The 24,750-nt window shown below is 42.3% G+C and overlaps 1 protein-coding gene across 2 annotated transcripts in view; it reads right to left on the bottom strand.

The window, feature by feature from the left end:
• The window catches only part of synpr (synaptoporin), a 115,291-nt gene that overhangs the window by 58,697 nt on the left and 31,844 nt on the right, over positions 1-24,750 (bottom strand). Inside the window, 1 exon segment of one of the 2 annotated variants that reach the window (NM_001079221.1) lies at positions 1,415-1,504. The exons of the other annotated variant lie outside the window; for it this stretch is intronic. Coding sequence (NP_001072689.1) covers positions 1,415-1,438 — 24 coding nt within the window. The 5' untranslated portion in view covers positions 1,439-1,504. 2 annotated transcript variants of the gene reach the window in all.

Consider the following 24,750-nt stretch of genomic DNA (forward strand, 5'->3'; position numbering starts at 1 on the left):
ATAGATTCCACAGATAATTAACCAATACACAGTCAGTATACAGTGGCGGCTGCAGCAACATTCCAACTTGTAGTCATCTGTTTAGAACTAATTACTGATTGGCTGCTATTGGCAAATGCCCCCGTGCCGTTGTACCTATTCTCTCAAGTCAAACCCAAGTAAATGACCATTTTCATGCCCTGTCATTACATTGATTAAAGTGTAAAAAAGCTCCTTTCCTCTAGGGTCATTAAATTCCCATACCCATAAACTAATGCCGTTCAATAAGCCCCTCATTCCTCCGGATCTGGTCAAGCTTAAAGCGAGTGCAATCGAAGGCAGATGTTTGGTGGGTCGGATACAATTTACTGCAATGTGCACGAAGGCAAAATAACAATCTCTAACATTTGCTCTATAGGAAAGATCACTGGACCATGGGCCATCTCCTCGCCCATTAAATGATGGGGATAACCATGGTTACTGCGATGAAATTAATGAAGGGGGCTGCTGGAAGGAGGCATCTGATTGAAAATAAAAGACAAAGTAACCTGAAAAGATCCCAGGGAGCTGACTAAATGCACTCTAATGCCATACTGACTGAAAAGTTCAGCCGCTGATGGGCAATGCCGGCTCAGAGATGACCACAATACATTTGCAACTGACGGTGATTCAGTCACTTTATTATTAATGCACTACTTTATGCCTAATAAATAAATGAATATCTCGGTGCTGTTTATTCCTCAGATCCACCCATTGAAAGCCTCACTTATATATACTGTATACATTTATATGTATTTTATATTTGAAATTAAAAAATAGGCTGGGATATTGAACTTTCTAATGAAGAAACTGTGATTCTTAGTTCCAAAAACCAATTAAAGTACCCAGAGCAAAGAATCAGATAATGAAAAGTATTCAGGATGATTATTACAAATCTATATACAGTATGTATTATATAGATACAGAAGAAACAAATATATTTATATATATATATACCTTGTGCCTCAACCCCTTCTCCTTGTAGAGTGTAAGCTCTTTTGGGCAGGGCTCCCTTCACCTCTTGTATCGGTTACTGATTGCTTTATATGTTACTCCTTGTAGAGTGTAAGCTCTTTTGGGCAGGGCTCCCTTCACCTCTTGTATCGGTTATTGATTGCTTTATATGTTACTCCTTGTAGAGTGTAAGCTCTTTTGGGCAGGGCTCCCTTCCCCTCCTGTATCGGTTACTGATTGCTTTATATGTTACTCTGTATGTCCAATGTATGTAACCCACTTATTGTACAGCGCTGCGGGGTATGTTGGTGCTTTATAAATAAATGTTAATAATAATATATATATATGAATATGATGGTAGATAAGTGTGTAAATCATTGCCAGACTCCCTTGCCAGGACCAAACAGAGAAAGCAGTAGGACATAAAAAAATAAAAACTTACCGGAGCAAATATCACCATACACATTTACAAAGGAATTTATAATCCAAATCAGCTCTCTTGAAATGAGGCAAAGGCTGTTGCATGCTAAAGACAGGGGGTCTCGGAAAGGCTTCTCTATAGAGACCACCGGCTTCCTGCGCTTTTCATGAAGTAAGTCAGGGAAGAGAGGAAAAATCAATGCAAAGAGGGAGATGTTCCATCCCAGCCAGTGAGCTGCAGCCTCAGTTTCCCTGGCAGGGGGGCTGGCAAAACTGGCGTAACATTGGAGATTACTATGCAGATCTCAGTGTTGGAATGGGGGGGGGTAGGGGGGCATAAGAGGTGGTCTTAGGTTAAATTCTGCTCTCTAGGCTCAAGTGTTGATTACTCTATTGCGATATCAAGATTGATGTGCCCTTTTATTAATATATAAATATATTCAGGAGGAGGAGACATTAGGGCTTATTTATCACACAGAGGCAAAGTGCATAACAGGCACCAAGTGATGTTTATTGCCCCTAATAATAATAACCCCCCACACACACACCCGGAGTTGCTATTGCAACAGCTCCTTGTATGGAGTCTCGCCTGTCTCTAGGTGCCCCTGCACGATGGGCAAAAGTAGAAGAGACTGGATGGGGACACCCCCCTTCTTTGTGTGTCATGAAGGTCGGTTAAAGGAAGAAGCAAATTCGTGCCGGGCGAAAAATTGTGTTCATCACTAGTGGGGGGTCCTGACCTGTGTGTGTATTGTGTTGTGCTCTGCAATCGGCACCATCAGGGTCAGACTGGGAGGGTGCAGAGCGCACCAGGACTGCCGCCCCAGAGGCCCTCCAGGCCCCCCCGCTGGCCGTGTCCCCCGCACCCCCTAGGGGCCCCCACTGCACCCCCTGATCCCCCGCTGAACCTCCCTAACCCCCCCAGTCGGGCCCCCGCCGGCAGGGGTCTAGTCTGGGCCATAAGGGCCCACTAGGGCTGAGGCCCACCGGGTTTTTTCCCGGTGGCCCGGTGGCCCAGTCCGACATTAACGGGGTGGGTCGCCTTTGATTTAACTTTTAGTATGTTATACATTGTTCTATTCCAAGCAAATTTGCAGTTGGTCTTCATTATTATTTTGTAATTATTATTTAACTTTTTCAGCAGCAGCCAAACAACTAGTGCTCTGTGAAGCTACAGTTGTATTGTTACCTACTATCCCCCCTCTGTAATTATTCCAATATCTCCATGGAAGCACTTTCATTACATTTCTGCCTCTCCATTGATTCCACATCTTCACCTCCAACTCTGCCTCTTTTGTGTATATCCCTGTTATATCCCACCCCTTGGGTCAGCATGGCAAAGGCTTGGATTAGTCTTGAATGGTACGACTAGAACTGAATATTATTCCAACCTGTCTCATATCCAACAAGAAACTTCTGAACCTTACATTAAAATCTTTTCTAGAACATTTTCTTGTCTGTAGTAGCAATTAAATAGCCTCTGGGAAGGGACTGGGGCTGTGGGATAGCAGGTATAGTAGGGAGAGATGGTGCCTATAGTAGCAGTGGGATAATAGCCTCTGGGAAGGGACTGGGGCTGTGGGATAGCAGGTATAGTAGAGAGAGATGGTGCCTATAGTAGCAGTGGGGGGATAATAGCCTCTGGGAAGGGACTGGGGCTGTGGGATAGCAGGTATAGTAGGGAGAGATGGTGCCTATAGTAGCAGTGGGGGGATAATAGCCTCTGGGAAGGGACTGGGGCTGTGGGATAGCAGGTATAGTAGGGAGAGATGGTGCCTATAGTAGCAGTGGGGGGATAATAGCCTCTGGGAAGGGACTGGGGCTGTGGGATAGCAGGGATAGTAGGGAGAGATGGTGCCTATAGTAGCAGTGGGATAATAGCCTCTGGGAAGGGACTTGGGCTGTGGGATAGCAGGGATAGTAGGGAGAGATGGTGCCTATAGTAGCAGTGGGATAATAGCCTCTGGGAAGGGACTTGGGCTGTGGGATAGCAGGTATAGTAGGGAGAGATGGTGCCTATAGTAGCAGTGGGGGGATAATAGCCTCTGGGAAGGGACTGGGGCTGTGGGATAGCAGGTATAGTAGGGAGAGATGGTGCCTATAGTAGCAGTGGGGGGATAATAGCCTCTGGGAAGGGACTGGGGCTGTGGGATAGCAGGTATAGTAGGGAGAGATGGTGCCTATAGTAGCAGTGGGGGATAATAGCCTCTGGGAAGGGACTGGGGCTGTGGGATAGCAGGTATAGTAGGGAGAGATGGTGCCTATAGTAGCAGTGGGGGGATAATAGCCTCTGGGAAGGGACTGGGGCTGTGGGATAGCAGGTATAGTAGGGAGAGATGGTGCCTATAGTAGCAGTGGGGGGATAATAGCCTCTGGGAAGGGACTGGGGCTGTGGGATAGCAGGTATAGTAGGGAGAGATGGTGCCTATAGTAGCAGTGGGGGGATAATAGCCTCTGGGAAGGGACTGGGCTGTGGGATAGCAGGTATAGTAGGGAGAGATGGTGCCTATAGTAGCAGTGGGATAATAGTCTCTGGGAAGGGACTAGGGCTGTGGGATAGCAGGTATAGTAGGGAGAGATGGTGCCTATAGTAGCAGTGGGGGGATAATAGCCTCTGGGAAGGGACTGGGGCTGTGGGATAGCAGGTATAGTAGGGAGAGATGGTGCCTATAGTAGCAGTGGGATAATAGCCTCTGGGAAGGGACTGGGGCTGTGGGATAGCAGGTATAGTAGGGAGAGATGGTGCCTATAGTAGCAGTGGGGGGGATAATAGTCTCTGGGAAGGGACTGGGGCTGTGGGATAGCAGGTATAGTAGGGAGAGATGGTGCCTATAGTAGCAGTGGGGGATAACTATGTTTATACATGGACTTAAATGCTAATTATATGGGACCCCATCTGGATGTTGAACTATTGGTCCCCAAGGCAGCTGCTGGACCCTGTTTTTCTGTTACTGTTGCTGTTACACCACTTAATGGAATCAATGAATGAATACATACAGAAATCAGCTTGGGCATTCAGATCCCACAAGCTTAATTGCCATGGAGTACTGGGACCATTGTATAACCCAAGCTCTTACTATGCAAGCTAGTTTTACATCTATTTTACTAAATGTGGTTAGTTAATAAAGTTGTGCAATTCCAAAACTCCCTATGGCCCCTTCCCTATGGATAGGATTCCAGTTGTAAAACATCCAATTAAAACGTATAATTAGATGCGTTTCCATTACACCCGGAATCATTAGGAAGTGCTGGAAAGTGTAATTACTGTCACCTGTATTTAAACCCGTGCCGATAACTGGCCCAGTGGCCGCCGTATTGGGCAGCAGTGTAATTGCTTCCTTCATCTCGACTCCCACCTGAAAATCATTATTTTGCTCACACATTATTGGCTTCCTAACAAAGACTGTCAGTCAATCCCCAGGCATTAGTCTCAGGGATAAGGATATATATATATATCATTTCAATCTAAAACTCACGTTGATGTCATAATAGTGGATCTTTCCTGTATTTACAAAAAATTATTCATAAAGGAAAAAAAGTCATAATATTTCATTTAATCTAAAGGGATTGGTTCTAAGCGCTGAGTTTTTATGTGCATTTTAATTATTAGGCAGTGCATTTCTCTCCTTGATTTTGCTGAATATTATTATTAACATTTATTTATAAAGCACCAACATATCCCGCAGCGCTGTACAATAAGTGGGTTTCATACATTGGACATACAGAGTAACATATAAAGCAATCAGTAACCGATACAGGAGGTGAAGAGAGCCCTGCCCAAAAGAGCTTACACTCTACAAGGAGTAACATATAAAGCAACCAATAACCGATACAAGAGGGGAAGGGAGCCCTGCTCAAAAGAGCTTACAATCTCCCCGGTCATTACAATTTAACTCCAGTCTGGTTTATTATTCTCCCTATGTTGCTTCCAGGGTTAAAACTAAGGGTAGGTGGAAAAGGTATGTACCCAGGGGCACAAAGTGGGGGCGCTAGGCACATACCTATCCTGCCTGCCTACCAATAGTTTGTGAGGGATTAAAGCTACTGTATAATAAACTCCTCCTTATCTATAAACTTGAGACATAGGCTGCAATTGGCAAGGGAGGGATTTGGTTGTACAGAGCTCACATGTAAGGGATTTGTGTATTTAATAGTTTGGAAGAGGAAATAATTCAACTTAAACATACCAGGTATATCTCAGCTTACAATACGTTCTCCCCAAAGTGCTCCATTTGCTCCACTAAGTCCCATCGACAAGATCTTCCCTATACACGTAATACAATGTGTCGATAGCACATTTTAAATTCAAGCCCCAGCTATAGGTAAATAAAGTGTATGTGGCCCTTTAAGGTTGTTGAGGGTCTAGATTTGATGGAATCCTTGGCATCTGGGAGAGCCAGTCCCTTGTGGGGGGGGGGGGGTAAGATATAGCCCCTGGGCCCCCAGCTATAGAGTAGGAATAACAAAACCAGATGCCATATGACTTGCTATGGATGAATGCATTAGTGCAAATGTGCTCCAGATGCATTGTTTCCCATGCAAGCTCAGCAGTAATAGTCACCATGTTAAAGGGGAACTTCACCCAAATAATGAAAAAAATCTAATTTTGCACACTGAAAATAAACAAGATTCTAAGCAACTTTTCCATCAAGTTATTTGTAAAGGTTATTCCTTTCATTTTGCAAAATTTGAATAGTTTGCTTGCCCTTTAATATGAATATGGAATTTTCCAGTTTCCAGGCTTTGACAAAAGGATCCCGCCAGGCTATATGAGTCCAACCTGCTGTAGCAAAGCATCAAGCTATGGGAGATCAAGAAAAATCTATCCATCAGAACTACAATGTCTAAACATTGAATGGAATAAACCTATATATTTTGGGGCAACCCTAGGCCTTTCAACAACATATGTCTGATGGGATTACAATCAAACGCATGACACGGATGTGCCTAAGGTACATTTCCCCCACACAAAATCAGTTTATTTTTCAGCTGCTGCAGAATCGGGCCATTAGGCACTACGCTGGGTGGTACGAGCTGCATGATATAGAATGTTATGGATGTCAAGTATTGTTAGACCTCAGTGGCAAGACATTTCGGCTAAAGCTACAATGAGTACTTACCTGCAGTAGCTACATACCTGTATAGTACAGATGCTTTATTCTCCAATGAGAAACTCATATTGCAGTACCCTATGATACCATAATGATATCTAATGGCACAGAAGCCAAAGTAAACGTAATGGCTCATTTACGTCCACAACCGTAGTGAGCAACTTGCACTAGGTTTCAAAGGTACTTGCATCAAAATGTGCCCCTTGCACTTCTGTATAGACAAGCTCAGCACTGCTCAGGCCTTCCTGCCTTCCAGTCTAAATCAGAAGCCCCCCCAAATTTACTAGGGGCAGCAAAAAGCTACTCCTGGTAACTTAAAGAGCCAAATTTCTGTTTTTTAAATAGGAAGTTTGGCTCTGCTGGTGCAAATGCGCTGCCCCTGGACCCCCTTCAGTGCAAGAAAAGGTAAGCACTGGGGGGTGGGGGGGAAGGCAGAATTGCAGGAGTTGCCTCAGGGCAGCTCAGGGGCCAGAACACCCCTGGATGCACCTCTGGAGCTAAAGTGGCTCCAGGGTTTCCTTAGCACCCTGTGTCAATAGACACAGCACACTTGCACCTAAATAATTAGGCGCAGATGTCATTCACACACTGAACACTAGCAGGGTTGTACTGGGCCGCTGGGAAAAATCCCGGTGGGCCCCTGACCCTAGTGGGTACCCGGGGACCCAGACATGACCCTTGCCAGCACTCCCCCGGCCGACAGTTCCTCCCCTGACGCGTAAAACTTATGTGCACTCAGGGGAGGACGTCGGGTGGGGGACCCTGCGGGGTGGGGTGGTTAGGGAGGCTCAGCGGGGGCCCCTGCGGAGGGGTGTGGGGGACGCAGCCGGGCGGGGGAACCTGCAGGGCCCCTAGGGCGGCAGCCCCGGTGGGCCCTGCCCCCCCCAGTCCGACCCTGAACACCAGAAATGATGCCAGGCAAGGTTACCTAGAGCCGTGCACAACTGTGGTAGGTGCAGCCTGACTACATTAAAAGAATTGCCCATTTGTGTCTGCAATGATGCTTGAATGTAAAACAAAGAATTTGTTTTATAATGCAAATTGTAAATGTGAATGGTTGAAGCAAAACTAGTTTGACCACTCGGTGGCAGTAAAATATGGGTTAATCAGAGAAGCAATAAAGTTGTTTGAAACAGAATAGTGAATAAAGGAAGCAGGAACAGGAAATAAGGTGGCCATATTGACAGTGTGAGAGAGAGGAAGGAAGTAAGGAAGGAAGGGAGAGAATAGGTTGAAAAGAGTTCTATATTAGAGGCTGATCAAAAAGGCTGCAAGAATAAATCTGTCCCATAGGTAACCAATTGGATCTTCCATTCCTCCAGTCTGCACTTTGCAATATGAGAAAAACATGGCAGTTGCACTTAAAATTGCACTTTGCACACTATTTCATTAGAGCCCTGGGTGCAGAAAGGGCTTTAGGCGGAGCAGCCTTGATGTACATCTAATGGTTCAGCCCAAGGATATAGTCACACACGCTGAGTCTGGGGGCAAAACTGAGCCCCCCGGGGGGTCCAGCCACATGCACCTGTGCCCGTAGCAACTAAGCACCCTTGCTGCTCCCTAGCTGCCCCTTTAAACGTGTATATAACATGTGTTTGATGAGAAGAATAATTTCAGCCATTTCCCATTATTCTTAATCCAGGGCAAATCTGTGTCTAAACTATCAGTCAATATGGAAGCGTTCCAATGAGAAGGCGCTGAGATCAATACGCTGAGCAGGAGGAGACAAATAAACGGGATATTTTATATCTTTTTATTAACCTTAAAAACCGAGATCCCTGGAGAAGGGAAATGCTTTCCAGTTGCAGAAGATGCAGCAACGACCCAATCGCCCTGCGGCAGCTCTTTATTTAATTTTGGGGGTTCCAATACTGTAGCCTGTGAGAGGGGGGAAATAGAGGGGTTCAGCTGGAGACTTTGGGGGCAGTGGTGTCACGGCAACTTGCTAGAAGCTCAGGCAAAGCCCAGCAAATAAGGGGGCATTAACTCATTTCTTTCTTTTCTTTGGCACCCCCAGGGGTGCAGGGGGGCCCGGCACGACCAAGTTACGCCACAGCAGAGCGTATAGGAATAGCGACCAATGGATGTATTAACATTGGGTGTATTTATTAACATTGGAGGTGAACATCACCCTGGGTGTTTCCCATAGCAACCAATCAGATATTTGCTTTTGTTTTCTAACTTGTAGGTGACCATTTAAATCTAATTGATTGGTTGCTATAGGCAACATCGCCGGGGATGTTTGTCTCCAGTGTTAAAAAATACCCCCATTAGGTTCATTTTAGAATGAACTTTATGCACAACATAGACATTGGATGATGTATTTGGGGTTGATCTTATTTTTTTGCTATGGGTAACATTTTAGTCCAGTACTGCCTTGGATTCTCTACTCCATCAAGTGAACTTTGATACAGGTATGGGATCTGTTATCCAGAATGCCCAGTACCTAAACCAGATAAGGGGTCTTTTTGTAATTTGGATCTCCATACCTTCAGTCTGCTAAACAGTCATTTAAACATGAAATAAACCCAATAGGATTGATTTGCCTCCAATAAGGGGTAATTATATCTTAGTTGGGATCAAGTACAGGTACTGTTTTATTATTACAGAGAAAAGGGAATCATTTAACCATTAAATAAACCCAATAGGGCTGTTCCGCCCCCAATAAGGGGTAATTATATCTTAGTTGGGATCAAGTACAGGTACTGTTTTATTATTACAGAGAAAAGGGAATCATTTAACCATTAAATAAACCCAATAGGGCTGTTCTGCCCCAATAAGGGGTAATTATATCTTAGTTGGGATCAAGTACAGATACTGTTTTATTATTACAGAGAAAAGGGAATCATTTAACCATTAAATAAACCCAATAGGGCTGTTCTGCCCCAATAAGGGGTAATTATATCTTAGTTGGGATCAAGTACAGGTACTGTTTTATTATTACAGAGAAAAGGGAATCATTTAACCATTAAATAAACCCAATAGGGCTGTTCTGCCCCAATAAGGGGTAATTATATCTTAGTTGGGATCAAGTACAGGTACTGTTTTATTATTACAGAGAAAAGGGAATCATTTAACCATGAAATAAACCCAATAGGGCTGTTCTGCCCCAATAAGGGGTAATTATATCTTAGTTGGGATCAAGTACAGGTACTGTTTTATTATTACAGAGAAAATGGAATCATTTAAACATTAAATAAATCCAATAGCATTGTTTTGCCTCCTATAAGGATTCTTTATATATTGGCTGGTAAAAAGTACAAAGAATTTTTTTTTAAAAATGTTGAAATATTTGATTTAAATGTAATCTATGATTCAGAGCTTTCTGGATAACAAGTTTCCATTTCCATTTAAATGTCACTTTACAGAGAACCAGTATTTCAAGGGCAAATTGTCCAAAATTGACGCACTGTAAAGAAGAATCATTTCTATCAGTTTTATACAATCTGACCTTGCGAGTGGCGAGTGATAGGTTTCGGGTCAGCACCCAGTATATGTTGCTTATTTATATAAATAATACATTGTTACATCATTTATTTATTTTCTGCGAAAGAAAAGTCACGGCTTATGGTGCACTCGGCCCCAAGGCAATGTGAGAATGGCTCCTACCCCTTCTCTAAAGCCAGAGATCATGGCAACCTGAGGCTGGGGCTCAGCTGCGCGGGATCTTGTAGGCTGCCGAGTGGCCCTGCTCTCTGGCACTTATATCTTGTATTAAATATACATATACATAGAATGCCCTTGGTGCATTTAGCCAGTTTAATCCTCTGACTGATTAACAATAGTCATTAAAAAGGAGAGATGTGTTCTCAGTAATCAGTAATGGAAACTGCCCCTACAATCTTGTAGAAACACTGTTATACAGGGAATATATAGTATATTATATATAGTAATACATATATACTGCACAAGAACCAAGAGAAGAGAAGAATATCCGGAAAAATTGTATCCTTATGAATGATGTGTAAAGACTTCTAAGTGACTTCCTTATCATTTACAGTAGGGGGTACATTGTCCCTTATAATACATGAGTGATACTCAGAGTTCCCTGTATAACTCAGCCTGCAGCCTTGTGCCTTTATATGGGCACAGAACCCCTCAGTGACTGCTAATATCCTTATCATTTACAGTAGGGGGTACATTATCCCTTATAATACATGAGTGATACTCAGAGTTCCCTGTATAACTCAGCCTGCAGCCTTGTGCCTTTATATGGGGGGCACAGAACCCCTCAGTGACTGCTAATATCCTTATCATTTACAGTAGGGGGTACATTATCCCTTATAATACATGAGTGATACTCAGAGTTCCCTGTATAACTCAGCCTGCAGCCTTGTGCCTTTATATGGGCACAGAACCCCTCAGTGACTGCTAATATCCTTATCATTTACAGTAGGGGGTACATTATCCCTTATAATACATGAGTGATACTCAGAGTTCCCTGTATAACTCAGCCTGCAGCCTTGTGCCTTTATATGGGGGGCACAGAACCCCTCAGTGACTGCTAATATCCTTATCATTTACAGTAGGGGGTACATTATCCCTTATAATACATGAGTGATACTCAGAGTTCCCTGTATAACTCAGCCTGCAGCCTTGTGCCTTTATATGGGCACAGAACCCCTCAGTGACTGCTAATATCCTTATCATTTACAGTAGGGGGTACATTATCCCTTATAACACAGAACCCCTCAGTGACTGCTAATATCCTTATCATTTACAGTAGGGGGTACAGTATCCCTTATAATACATGAGTGATACTCAGAGGTCCCAGAGAATCTTCTGATATTCTCATTCTTCATTACAGGGGTCTATTACTTACTATAAAAGAATATATGTAAGTATAGGGATATAGTTTACAGGTTGGATTATACATTATAAAGTTTGTATTTAAAAAACAAAATACATGTGAAATGCTTAGTGAACTTTAAGAAAATTTAATTGTGATTTTAAAAGAAGGTTTAGGTTAATGTCCCAATGGGCACTGGACACAATCGGGCATTAGAGGGGCAATGTAAGCAACCCCATGTTACAATCCAGAACACACGGTTTTATAATTCCCTGTGAATTAAATGCAACATATCCCCCGGCACAGCCGTTATGTGGTACTCTGATAACAGACAGATTTGTTTAACTGTGGATCTCGCTGGAGGAGACAGTGGACCTGGCGGTGCCATTGTGACGGGTCCCATTGTTCTACATTGTTATTCCGCCTCACTATAATTTCCTCACACAGACTCATTCCTTGTGCTTCTTCACACTATTAACCTGCCATTCATACGGCACTTTCCATGTGGATCTAGCGATTCCCAATAGCTATTCCAACAACCTAATCACTATAATTACTGTTGACATCTAATTAACATTCAGTCTCCTTCCATGAGCAAATCCAGCTGACTAAACCCTGTATTTGCTGCTAATACTAGTACTTTATGTGGCTCATGTTTCTCCGCACAGCGCTTTACACCTGAGAGCTTTGGCTATGACTTATACTTGCCATGGCGGCCTTAATTATTATTATTATTATTACTGTTACGCCAGTGAACTCTACCCATCAGATGTAGAAGCATTTGATTATTCACAAATAGAATTCATATAGAAATAATGAACCGTGATCCCATTTGACCCCCTGTGGTCTCAACCTTTCGCCATCTCTGTCACTGACCCCCTGGATATCTGAAACAGAGTGTCCATGCACCCCACCACTTCTTAGGGGTTGCTACTTGCTTCGCCATAGAGAAGACGAATGACTACAACTGCTCTGGTCACACTAAAATGGACACAAATGTACATTCTGACACCATTTAATAATAGGTATTTACATCCAAAAATGCTCCATGCACTTCCGTATACAATGTAGTTGTGTTACCACCAGGGGAGTATTTATATATAGGTACCCAAGTGCCTGGGTCTAGGGAAGCAGCCTTAGGGGGTGGCCCTGGGGTGCCTATATAATAAAAAAATAAATAAAAAAATAAAATTCTCCCCAGCCACTGCCATCATTTTTGCAACCATAGGGTGGCACTGGCCCTATATACAGGGCTTGTTACCACCATTGTGTCCATCTTCTGCTAAATTGTGTGCTGGTACTGGGAAAGCAGGTACTTACAGGTAATTACAGGGTTCTCCCAGCAGGGGGCGTCAATAGACACAGCAGTCACAGACATTCACATAAAATAACCTGGGGTGGGTGCTACTCCCCATGCAGCTGCAATTATGCTGTATTCCTGGGGGGCATTATGGGTATGAAAACATGGTGCATCCAGTGCTAAACATATTGCTGGTGTCAGCACTGTAATCATGGGGCCCCAGCGGAGTAACTATAGAGGTAAAAATTTCCTGTGACGAACATCGCACCACAAGCTCTGCCCAGTACAAACTTTCTCTCTTTGCAATCCAGGGCCCCCACTCTGCAATAGGGCCCAATTGTTGTACACCCTGAACCCCTCTGATAGTGGCCCTGGACAGCATTTATTAGAGGTACAGGTATGGGATCCCTTATCCAGAAATTTCAGAATTACGGAAAGGCCATCTCCCACAGACTCCATTATAAGCAAATAATTCTCATTTTTAAAAATGATTTCCTTTTTCTCTGTAATAATAAAACAGTACCTGTACTTGATCCCAACTAAGATATAATTACCCCTTATTGGGGCAGAACAGTCCTATTGGGTTTATTTAATGGTTAAATGATTCCCTTTTCTCTGTAATAATAAAACAGTACCTGTACTTGATCCCAACTAAGATATAATTACCCCTTATTGGGGGCAGAACAGCCCTATTGGGTTTATTTAATGGTTAAATGATTCCCTTTTCTCTGTAATAATAAAACAGTACCTGTACTTGATCCCAACTAAGATATAATTACCCCTTATTGGGGGCAGAACAGCCCTATTGGGTTTATTTAATGGTTAAATGATTCCCTTTTCTCTGTAATAATAAAACAGTACCTGTACTTGATCCCAACTAAGATATAATTACCCCTTATTGGGGCAGAACAGCCCTATTGGGTTTATTTAATGGTTAAATGATTCCCTTTTCTCTGTAATAATAAAACAGTACCTGTACTTGATCCCAACTAAGATATAATTACCCCTTATTGGGGGCAGAACAGCCCTATTGGGTTTATTTAATGGTTAAATGATTCCCTTTTCTCTGTAATAATAAAACAGTACCTGTACTTGATCCCAAATAAGATATAATTACCCCTTATTGGGGGCAGAACAGCCCTATTGGGTTTATTTAATGGTTAAATGATTCCCTTTTCTCTGTAATAATAAAACAGTACCTGTACTTGATCCCAAATAAGATATAATTACCCCTTATTGGAGGTAAAACAAATCTTTTGGGTTTATTCAGTATTTAAATGATTTTTAGTAGACTTAAGTTATGGAGATTCAAATTAAGGAAAGATCCCTTATCTGGAAAACCCCAGGTCCTGAGCATTCTGGATAACAGGTATTTGAATCCAAGCACTGTACTCCTTGAATTCCGGTATAGTGGCGCTAAGTGCCCTTTGCATCTGTCTGGCGTCTTCAGCTGAGTCTTGCCCAAGTGTGTTGATAACTCACCCAGGGCTGTATTTATATTCAGGCACCTAGGGCACCAGCCTTAGGAGGGAGTTCCTAGGGTGCCTATATAATCAAAAAAGTTTAAAAAAATGAAAAAAAATTAAAACCCTCCCCAGCCACCACCAGACCTGCCAGTGGAAATCCGTGGGGTGTTTTTAGTTTGGGTGCCTAGGGTGGCATAAGACCTAAATACTTCCCTGAACTTACCCTTTTTGCCATACTTGTTGTAGTGCAATATTGTGCATGTCCCAATCACCGCGCCTGACCATAGGGCAATAGGTCTAGTAACCCATAGCAACCAATTACCAGTCAGCAATTCCAGGTCTGAAGCTTCAAATATAATAATTGCTCACTACCCTCCCCTAACAAAACATTTCTTTTATAATGATTTCGATTTTATTTATTGTTCCTAAAATTCGATATGTGATTTTGTTTGCCCTCCTCTTTCTCCGCCAGCGTCTCGGCCTCACTGTTTCTGGCAACAATGGCTATTTCCTTTTATTTCCCATCTAATTATGACTGTAACGCTGCCTGACTCCATTCACGGCTCAGTACTTGCCCAGACATTTGGCTCCCATTAATGTGAGTTCCTCGGTGTAATGCCAGAGAGTACAGTAAGCTGATCGAGAATGGAAGGGAGCCAACCCCAGTCTGTAGTTAATTTCAGCCGTCATCTTCCAACCAATATATTTATGTCTGCAGTACCATGGCTCCGCCCCCCTATACAAGACTAAAATAAATTTATCCAACTAACAGATAAATAATTTGTAAAGCAAACAATAGGGAATCGATCTACTAACCAACGCATAACAGGGAGCCCATAGCTGCCCTTAACCCATTACATATCAACCCTTCTCTCAGCACTTTATACCGTATGAATTGACTGGATACACAGAGTACAACGGCTCAGATACCCAAAATAGAGATAAAACTAGACTGATTTCCCAAGGAATTCTGGGAACTAATCCCAAGCTCCAAGAAAATCCCATTTACATGGGTTTATCCTATAGACTTAATCTCAACCACTGGGTTTTAAAGCAGAAGCCGGGATAATAGCTGATCAGATTCCCAACTACAGACCAGTTTTGCCCTTCTTGGGGCTCATCAGTGTAGTACAGGGTTTCCTGATCAGCTTAGGGAGAGCCAGGAGTGCAAAGAAAGATACTGTAGTTTAGGAGCCTTTCCTTAAACCCTTACGATTTTAAAGGGGAACTTTGACTTCCAAAACCAAAAAAGAGCCCCACACAACACAGAACCACCTAAAGACCTGAATATCCTCATTATAACACCAATATGTTTGCATACAACCTTTATGTGATGCAATGTGCCTCTATGTCTACAATGGGGTAGGTTGTTACAATAAACTGTAAAAAAGAGGAAATCTGAATGAATTAAAAAATATTGGTTCCCCAATTTTATCCCTTCAGACCTTTTTATATTGACATTTGAGCAGCGAGACACTGGTTTATATGAGGACAGGACAAATCATGTCAGATATAATTGTACATGTGAACAATGCTTAATGTACTGTACTACATTTCATTAGCAAAGCCCCCCCGGTACCGATGGTATTTACAGTTCAATGTTATTAATGTGGGCAGCGGATTTGCTCTGCCGCCGCCAAAAGACTTGTAAAGTTCATCCAAGTTCAGTCCTCAAATAGGAGGACTCAATCGTATTAATGTAAACTTTTGACATCTACAGACGTTCTATGGTGGTGTTACTGTTTCCCTAGAGCTACGGGAGGTTCCCAGACCCAGAAACCTCCAGGAAATGGTAAAAGACTTTTTGGTGTTAGAGAAACAATCTACTGGGTTAGAAATGATCAGCTCAGCCCAGGCAGGTAGGGCTCAAGTCCCAAGTAAGAGTTGGGCAAGTGGTTACTGCATCAGTGGACCAGAGCATCATAATATCCTGTAGGTCTTTTGGGCAAGATAGTCTCAACCCTTCTCTATGGCTGAAAAGTAGACTTTGGGTCTTTACTCTATGGCAAGACTATGTCTACAAGCAAAAAAGCCCTACAATGAGTCCTTGCTGGAGTAGAAAGCTACTATTCCTTCCATATCAGAGAGCAAACTTTCACTCAATGATGAGCTGCCAATTTTTCCACCTCATTGGTCATCCCTTAATGAAGTAATTACTTACCCTTCTTTCATGTCAAACCTCTGATCTAACCCTTTTTTGCTCGCAAATCCTTATCCCAGCTATTTTCTGGGCAAAGCATGGTTATACTTCCACCCTCTTGCACCCTCACAAAGGTAAAGGAAAGATTATAGGTAGCTGAATTCTTTATAAAAGGACAGGGCACCCATGTGAGTCCCTACAGCAGTGATCCCCAACCAGTGGCTCGGGGGCTACATGTTGCTCCCCAACCCCTTGGATGTTGCTCTCAGTGCCCCCAAACCAGGTAGTTATTTTTAAATTCCTGACTTGTGGGCAAGTTTTGGTTGAATAAAAACAAGATTTCCTACCAAATAAAGCCCCCTGTAAGCTGATAGGGTGCATAGAGGCCCCTAATAGCCAATCACAGCCCTTATTTGGCTCCTCCATGAACTTTTATGGTGCTTGTGTTGCTCCCCAAGTCTTTTTATATTTGACTGTGGCTCACGAGTAAGAAAGGTTGGGGATCCCTGCCCTACAGTCTGGCGGTTGTTGACAGAGGAAGTCCTTCTCATGGCGCACAATGCTGCTCTACCAGCTACACCCCTATGAGCAGCCTATGACAGAAGCTTCTAGACATCTTTACCTTATTCACGTGGGTTCTCCAAGGATGTCGGTCTCCTTAGGGCTAAATGTTGATACTTGGGACATATGTACCAGGCTTACCAAGAGCACCCACCCACTGCTGGAATAGATGCCAAGGAGGAGGTGCCTCTGGTGGGTGTCATTGCTATGCATCAGCTTGTACAGGGTTCTAATGGGTTAGGCTTGAAGAACTGCATGTTCTTTTTCACCAAACTCCTGACCAGGGAAGCCTCTAACTCAGTGATCCCCAACCAGTGGCTCGGGGCAACATGTTGCTCCCCAACCCCTTGGATGTTGCTCTCAGTGCCCCCAAACCAGGGAGTTATTGTTGAATTCCTGACTTGGGGGCAAGTTTTGGTTTAATAAAAACAAGATTTCCTACCAAATAAAGCCCCTGTAAGCTGATAGGGTGCATAGAGGCCCCTAATAGCCAATCACAGCCCTTATTTGGCTCCCCCATGAACTTTTATGGTGCTTGTGTTGCTCCCCAAGGCTTTTTACATTTGACCGTGGCTCACGAGTAAGAAAGGTTGGGGCCCCCTGCTCTAACTGAACACAGTGAGGGGTGAAATGACAATATGGCTATCCCATCTGGTGGCAACATCTGGTTAGTGACAAACACAGCGACCCTATGCTAACAACTATAGACAACAGAAACAATATAAATTAGAATTTTTTAATTCCGTTAACTGGACCCAGGTTTTTGTTCAAGAAATAGACAGGAGGAGTAACTTTTTTTTAAAATTTTTTTAAACTGCCTAAAAGCAAAGTAAGAGCTAAATGTAAATGACAGCTCAGGAGCTATATTTATATCTGCGCTTTGCCTTGGGAGCCTGATGTACAGAGATCTTTGTTTCCAGCGTGACAGTTTCATGTTCAGCCGATAATTACAGTTGTAACAATTTCTAGTTAAAGTCATTTCTAACATAACATGACATCCACATTCTTATCATTTAGCAGAAAAATAGAAGAAGATAATGCGGACGGATGGGAATAAAATAGGTCATTAAACTGTGGCCTAAATCAGCTCCCTCAATATTTAATGAGGCTTCTCCTGGTGAATATGAGAATGGGAGTCTCTGTTATTCAAAAGTCATCGTTTGATTAAACAGGTTAAATACAAGGATGGTCACTATTCTGGGAGTGGTTTGAAGTCTGGAAGGTAAATACTTAGTAAAATATCAGTGTAGAGTAAAAAAGCCAACATACGGGAGCTTCTTGGCCACTGCCTTGTTATAAACTGGGAACAGACCAAAAGAGTAGGTAATGCTGTGATTAAATGACATCCCTAGGGAGCGAGTGGCCCATGGAGAGTAAGGGAGGCTTGAACCTACTACAGGATGATGGTTTTAAATTATCCAGGTCATGGTGTATCTAGTATGAGTAAATCTAGAACGACTGGACTTGTTGAGTAATGATTGCCTTCAGTTAAACTGAAAAAGCTACTGGTATGAGTAGCTAAATGTCTTCGGTGATTACACAACAAGTCCATTTGTTCTAGATTTACTCATACTAGATCTACTACAGGATGGATGTTTTATCTGAAGGCAGAGTTAGAAGGAGAAGTTCCTGTTCAATCCAGGTCATGGTATATCTAGTATGAGTAAATCTAGAATGACTGGACTTGTTGAGTAATCATTGACTTCAGTTAAACTGAAAAAGCTACTGGGATGAGTAGTTAAATGTCTTCGGTGATTACTCAACAAGTCCATTTGTTCTAGATTTACTCATATTAGATCTACTACAGGATGGATGTTTTATCTGAAGGCATTCTCCTGGTGAATATGAGAATGAGAGTTTCTGTTATTCAAAAGTCATCGTTTGATTAAACAGGTTAAATACAAGGATGGTCACTATTCTGGGAGTGGTTTGAAGTCTGGAAGGTAAATTCTCAGTAAAATCTCAGCGTAGAGTAAAAAAGCCAACATACGGGAGCTTCTTGACCACTGCCGTGTTATAAACTGGGAACAGACCAAAAGAGTAGGTAATGCTGTGATTAAATGACATCCCTAGGGAGCGAGTGGCCCATGGAGAGTAAGGGAGGGTTGAACCTACTACAGGATGAAGGTTTTAAATTATCCAGGTCATGGTGTATCTAGTATGAGTAAATCTAGAATGACTGGATTTGTTGAGTAATCATTGACTTCAGTTAAACTGAAAAAGCTACTGGGATGAGTAGTTAAATGTCTTCAGTGATTACTCAACAAGTCCATTTGTTCTAGATTTACTCATACTAGATCTACTACAGGATGGATGTTTTATCTGAAGGCAGAGTTAGAAGGAGAAGTTCCTGTTCAATCCAGGTCATGGTATATCTAGTATGAGTAAATCTAGAATGACTGGACTTGTTGAGTAATCATTGACTTCAGTTAAACTGAAAAAGCTACTGGGATGAGTAGTTAAATGTCTTCGGTGATTACTCAACAAGTCCATTTGTTCTAGATTTACTCATATTAGATCTACTACAGGATGGATGTTTTATCTGAAGGCATTCTCCTGGTGAATATGAGAATGAGAGTTTCTGTTATTCAAAAGTCATCGTTTGATTAAACAGGTTAAATACAAGGATGGTCACTATTCTGGGAGTGGTTTGAAGTCTGGAAGGTAAATTCTCAGTAAAATCTCAGCGTAGAGTAAAAAAGCCAACATACGGGAGCTTCTTGACCACTGCCGTGTTATAAACTGGGAACAGACCAAAAGAGTAGGTAATGCTGTGATTAAATGACATCCCTAGGGAGCGAGTGGCCCATGGAGAGTAAGGGAGGGTTGAACCTACTACAGGATGAAGGTTTTAAATTATCCAGGTCATGGTGTATCTAGTATGAGTAAATCTAGAATGACTGGATTTGTTGAGTAATCATTGACTTCAGTTAAACTGAAAAAGCTACTGGGATGAGTAGTTAAATGTCTTCAGTGATTACTCAACAAGTCCATTTGTTCTAGATTTACTCATACTAGATCTACTACTATGTTTTATCTGAAGGCAGAGTTAGAAGGAGAAGTTCCTGTTCAATCCAGGTCATGGTATATCTAGTGTTTTTGGATCTCATCTTTTGTATAGAACTGCAATATGAACCCGAAAAAATGTATTGAACAGGAATTTATCCTTCAGATGGAACATCCATCCTGTAACAGATCTATGTTCTAAGTCCAGAACAACTAGACTTGCTGAGTTTCACTACTGATCCCAGCAGCGTCTTCAGTTCAAACTGGAATAGTGATCTACTACAGGATGGATGTTTTATAAGAAGGCAGAGTTAGAAGGAAAAGTTCATGTTCAAACCAGGGCATAGTATATGTAGTATAAGTAAATCTAGAACAACTGGACTTGTTGAGTACCGTATATACTCGAGTATAAGCCGAGTTTTTCAGCACCAAAAATGTGCTGAAAAAGGCACCCTCGGCTTATACTCGAGTATAATTTGGATTCGGAGTCTGTCAGTCGGCGCGCGCAGTTACTGCCTGCCCGCCCGGTCTCCCCGGCACGTGACGTCGTCACTTCAACGAGGAAGGAACTGCAACGCGCGTTGGTGCCTGGAACTGCTGATAGGTGCTGGAGGGCCCTTTGCGACATCAATTGTAACTAGGAAGGAACTGCCTGGAACTGCTGATCGGTAACTGCCCATTGCGACATCGCCCGTCTTGCGACTTCAACTTGGCGCCTGGAACTGCTGATCGGTAAGCGGCGCTAGGGGGTCCCTTAGCGATTGCCTCTTACTGGACGGCCCTTAGCGATTGCCTCTTACTGGACGGCTCCTAGCGATTGCCCCTTACTGGACGGCTCCTAGCGATTGCCCCTTCCTTAGGGCCCTTAGCGATTGCTCCTTACCTGCACCGACTTCCTTCCTCAGGAAAAGCTCCTTGCAAGCCTCCCATTAGCAATAATGATGCGCATAGAGGTAAAGTTCAGCAACAGATACTGTTTACAGACTGCAGTATACATTTTGAGAATTTTTGAGAATAAAACAATAACTAAAAAATAACTTTACTTTAAGAGCAAGTAAAATCCCAGAGCAAGTGGCTCTTAAAGATGTGTAACATGGTATAGGACTTTTTGTAATACTTTCCTGAAGGTTGAGTTGCCCAGTTTTATATATTTATATATCTGAACATGATGGTGATTCATGAACTCACAAAGCAGTGACTTTAGTTTACCCAACATTCATTCATTTTGGTAGTTGACTGTATTTTGTATTTTTGTTTTGTATTTTTTAGTTTATATTTCAGTGTGTGAAACATATTAATTCTGCACTTCAGTCTGTGTGCAGTCTGTGAGTTCAGCTAACCTAGGACCCTGTGTCATATGCGCGCAACCCTAGGCTTATACTCGAGTCAATAAGTTTTTCCAGTTTTCTTAGGTAAAATTAGGTACCTGAGTTTATATTCGGATCGGCTTATACTCGAGTATATACGGTAATCATTGAAGATGTTTTATAACCCATCCCAGCAGCTTCTTCAGTGAAACATTTTTTAGGTGCATAGTGCAGTTCAACGTAAAAGAGATCTGGAAACACCCTCAGTTGGTTGAAAGGCTGGGAGGGTTTAGAGTTAAGGAGGAAAACCATGGGGTGATCCAGGACAAGTCAGCATGTGTATATGGTGACTTATTGACATCTTGGGATCTGTTTGTGGCAGGTCTAGAAGGCCCACAGCATACTCCAATATGTTGGCACAGTCTAGTTGGTGGCCAAATGTTACCATATATGCCCAACTTTACTCTCTCAATGTAAGAATAGAACCTGCACTAGGATGATCAATAGTGGAGCTTGGGTGGAGCTTGAGTTTCTGGACCCAGTGGATATATCCCAGCCAGTGACTGGGCTAGTTGGGTACAGATAGGGCTTCTGTAGGGACTCTAACACACAAGACAGCAAGAGTGAATGGAATAAGCCGCCTGGGTTCCCTCTACATATGAGAATTCCCTAGGAACGTCGGTAAAGAAAGGGACTTCAAATACTTTTCAAGTACTGTGATGTTTTTGATCTTCTACAAACTCCTCAGAGGCATCACTTTCCATATTTGTAATCACTGCGCCATGGACCCCTGAGATTGTGCAGCAGTGATCCCCCCAAGATAAAACACATTATTTTCTGGGTTATTGAATTGATGCTATTTCAGTTCAAGGGAACATTTCATTTTTAAACATTTGATCTAGAAGCGCCCAACAAATTGTGATCTTAATCCAACGCTGGTTTCTATATGGGTATTTAAAGGTCTTCCGTCGCTTGCAGATATTAAGGCTTGGCTTGTCGGAGTCGTTTAATACTGACAGTTGCACTTCTGGAGCCTTACCTTTTCATAACGAAGTGTTTGAATCATTGTTCATCAGGAGGCAGGCTGCGCACTAATGAGCGACTATATAATCAAGTTTCTAGCCATAAAGCATTCAGGTTAATCGTTCTTCAGACGCCTCCTAATGTGATTGTAATGCTTTCTCATTGCTCATAGAATACACTCTGATCCCACTTGGAACGGCCCTGAAGACTTAGGAATTGATCCTTTGAAATGGAATTTTGCACAATTATCCTTAATGAGTAGGGATTCTGCCTTATTGCTGAGTGGTATTGCTGGGCTGGAAGAGAATTCTGGGGTTGTGGATCATAAATAGAAGATATAACCACGTCCCTGGGAGCTGTCTAAGTGTGTCAAAAAACAGACTTTTGTTAGAAAGTATACTCCATGCTTTGGGGTCCCAATAAGAACAATTATTATTATTATTATTATTAACATTTATTTATAAAGCACCAACATATTCCGCAGCGCTGTACAATATGTGGGTTTCATACATTGGACCTACAGAGTAACATATAAAGCAATCACTAACCGATACAAGAGGGGAAGGGAGCCCTGCCCATAAGAGCTTACAATCTACAAGGAGAAAGGATTGAGACACAATGTGTGGGAATAATCAGGGAAATAACCTGAAGGGATAGTGGAATGCTCTGGGCAGACCAGGTTGTAATCATGATCCGATATGGAAATGCTCAGGGAAACCTCATGGGATAGATACAGTCAGGTGACCCCAAACTGTGGGCCTGGGCTTTGAGTGGTGGATCAGCCTGAAGTCTGGTTGGGTTTAAATTTTTGGAAAATGAGATACATCTAGAAGCTGAGCTTAAAGATCAGTTAGGGTAAGATTTACAATGACACCCTAGTTGAGGTCCTAGATATTATTGAAGTTTACCTACTGTATATCTGTAACATTGAAATTAGCTAACTGGGGTCCTGACCAATGGTTGAACGTCCAAAGAAGATCTTAGGTTGAAAAGGTCCAACAGGGGTCAATAGTCATTTTCTGAAATTTCCTTCATGGGGGAGGCAGGGTGTATCTAAAAGAAAAGGCCATAGGACCCAGGTGAGCAGTGAGTCTGGCAAGGTGGCCCATAATACCTAGTCAGAATTAGGACTAGTTGTAGAGCTGTTGGTACTGTAGCAGCAAAGGATAGATTGGCTGTTCCAAAATGGTGAAGTAGTGGGGTCAGTACCAGGGTGGAACCAATACATACAGCAAGAGATGAAGGCTGTTCTGACTCCTATACCATTATCGTACTCAAGGAAGTCAAATAGAATGTTTCTGGCACTGTAAGGGTTAACTTAATATGCATTTATATATATTTGGTAGGATAGGGGGCGGGGGCAAGTTATTCCACACATTATAAAAAGTTCAAAATCAGATCTGAAAAGTTCAGAATCAGAAGAGAAATTACTCTCCTATAAAAGCCACATTGCTGGCAGAAGTGATTAGGGCACTAGAGAGGGCACCATTCTCTGCTTAGATTATAATATATATATATATATATACTGCTAGCCTTAGGCACAAGGAATGAAGTGCAGGGATTATTATCATAGGGGAATAATAATCACAGTAATGACAAATATTAGTTCAGCAGCTTCTAGTTCATATATAGTGACTACAGTGCTGCAACGGTGTAATGACTGGGGCCCGTGGGGGGCACCTATAGTGTAGTAATACAGGTGCCACGATTACTGACGGGGGCCCTGAGTGCACAATAAGTCTCCCCTGTGTTTAAGTGAAATCTCTAGTACAGCTCCTTGTCAGGAATCTATCGAAAGAAATGACCCCCAACACCCCCTGAGCCCATCCAGGACAGTTCCTGCTTAATTGTACTTAGTACAGGGGCATATCAGTGTTGGCAGTTGAATGGTATCTTAGCTATCATCTTAGCTATCTCTCTATGGTTTGAGCTAATATAAGTAAATCAATACTTTATTACTTTATACTTTATTACCAGCCACTTTTAACCTAATCCTACATGAGGGCTATAGCAGGAGAAGTTGCCCAGTAATTACATGCAACACAGAAACTACGAGCTGAACCAATAACATGATTATTGGATAAAAATGACATTACAGGATATAAATCCCCTTTATATGCCAAGAACACAGTGGCAGATACTGTAATTTCTCAGGGCGCTTGTCTCAGTAGGAACTGGCTGTAAATCATGATACATGTCAGCATCCAGCACATAGTTCTACACTGCCCTCTAGTGGTGATGGGAAATACAGCAAGATGGAGAAAGTAACTGTTCATGAACCAACTCGACCATTGTCCCCAGTCATTTGCGTTAAAGTGAGTATAGGAGTGACCCCTAACGTTCAAGGGTCCACAGCAGTGAGGGAACTTTCTAAGGGATAGATTTATCAAAATTTGAGTTTGTGAAAAAAAAAAAAAGCTGATGGTACAGGGCTGATTATTACATTCTGATGCATACTGCACTGCTTTCAGAACTGTCATACACAAATAATCTGTAGTATTTACTAATCAGCCTGATATTGTGACATTTATATTCTATATATACAGTATATTGTGACATTTATATTCTATATATACAGTATATTGTGACATTTATATTCTATATATACAGTATATTGTGACATTTATATTCTATATATACAGTATATTGTGACAT

This window comes from Xenopus tropicalis, chromosome 4 (genome assembly GCF_000004195.4).
Source record: "Xenopus tropicalis strain Nigerian chromosome 4, UCB_Xtro_10.0, whole genome shotgun sequence".
Classification (NCBI taxonomy): domain Eukaryota; kingdom Metazoa; phylum Chordata; class Amphibia; order Anura; family Pipidae; genus Xenopus; species Xenopus tropicalis.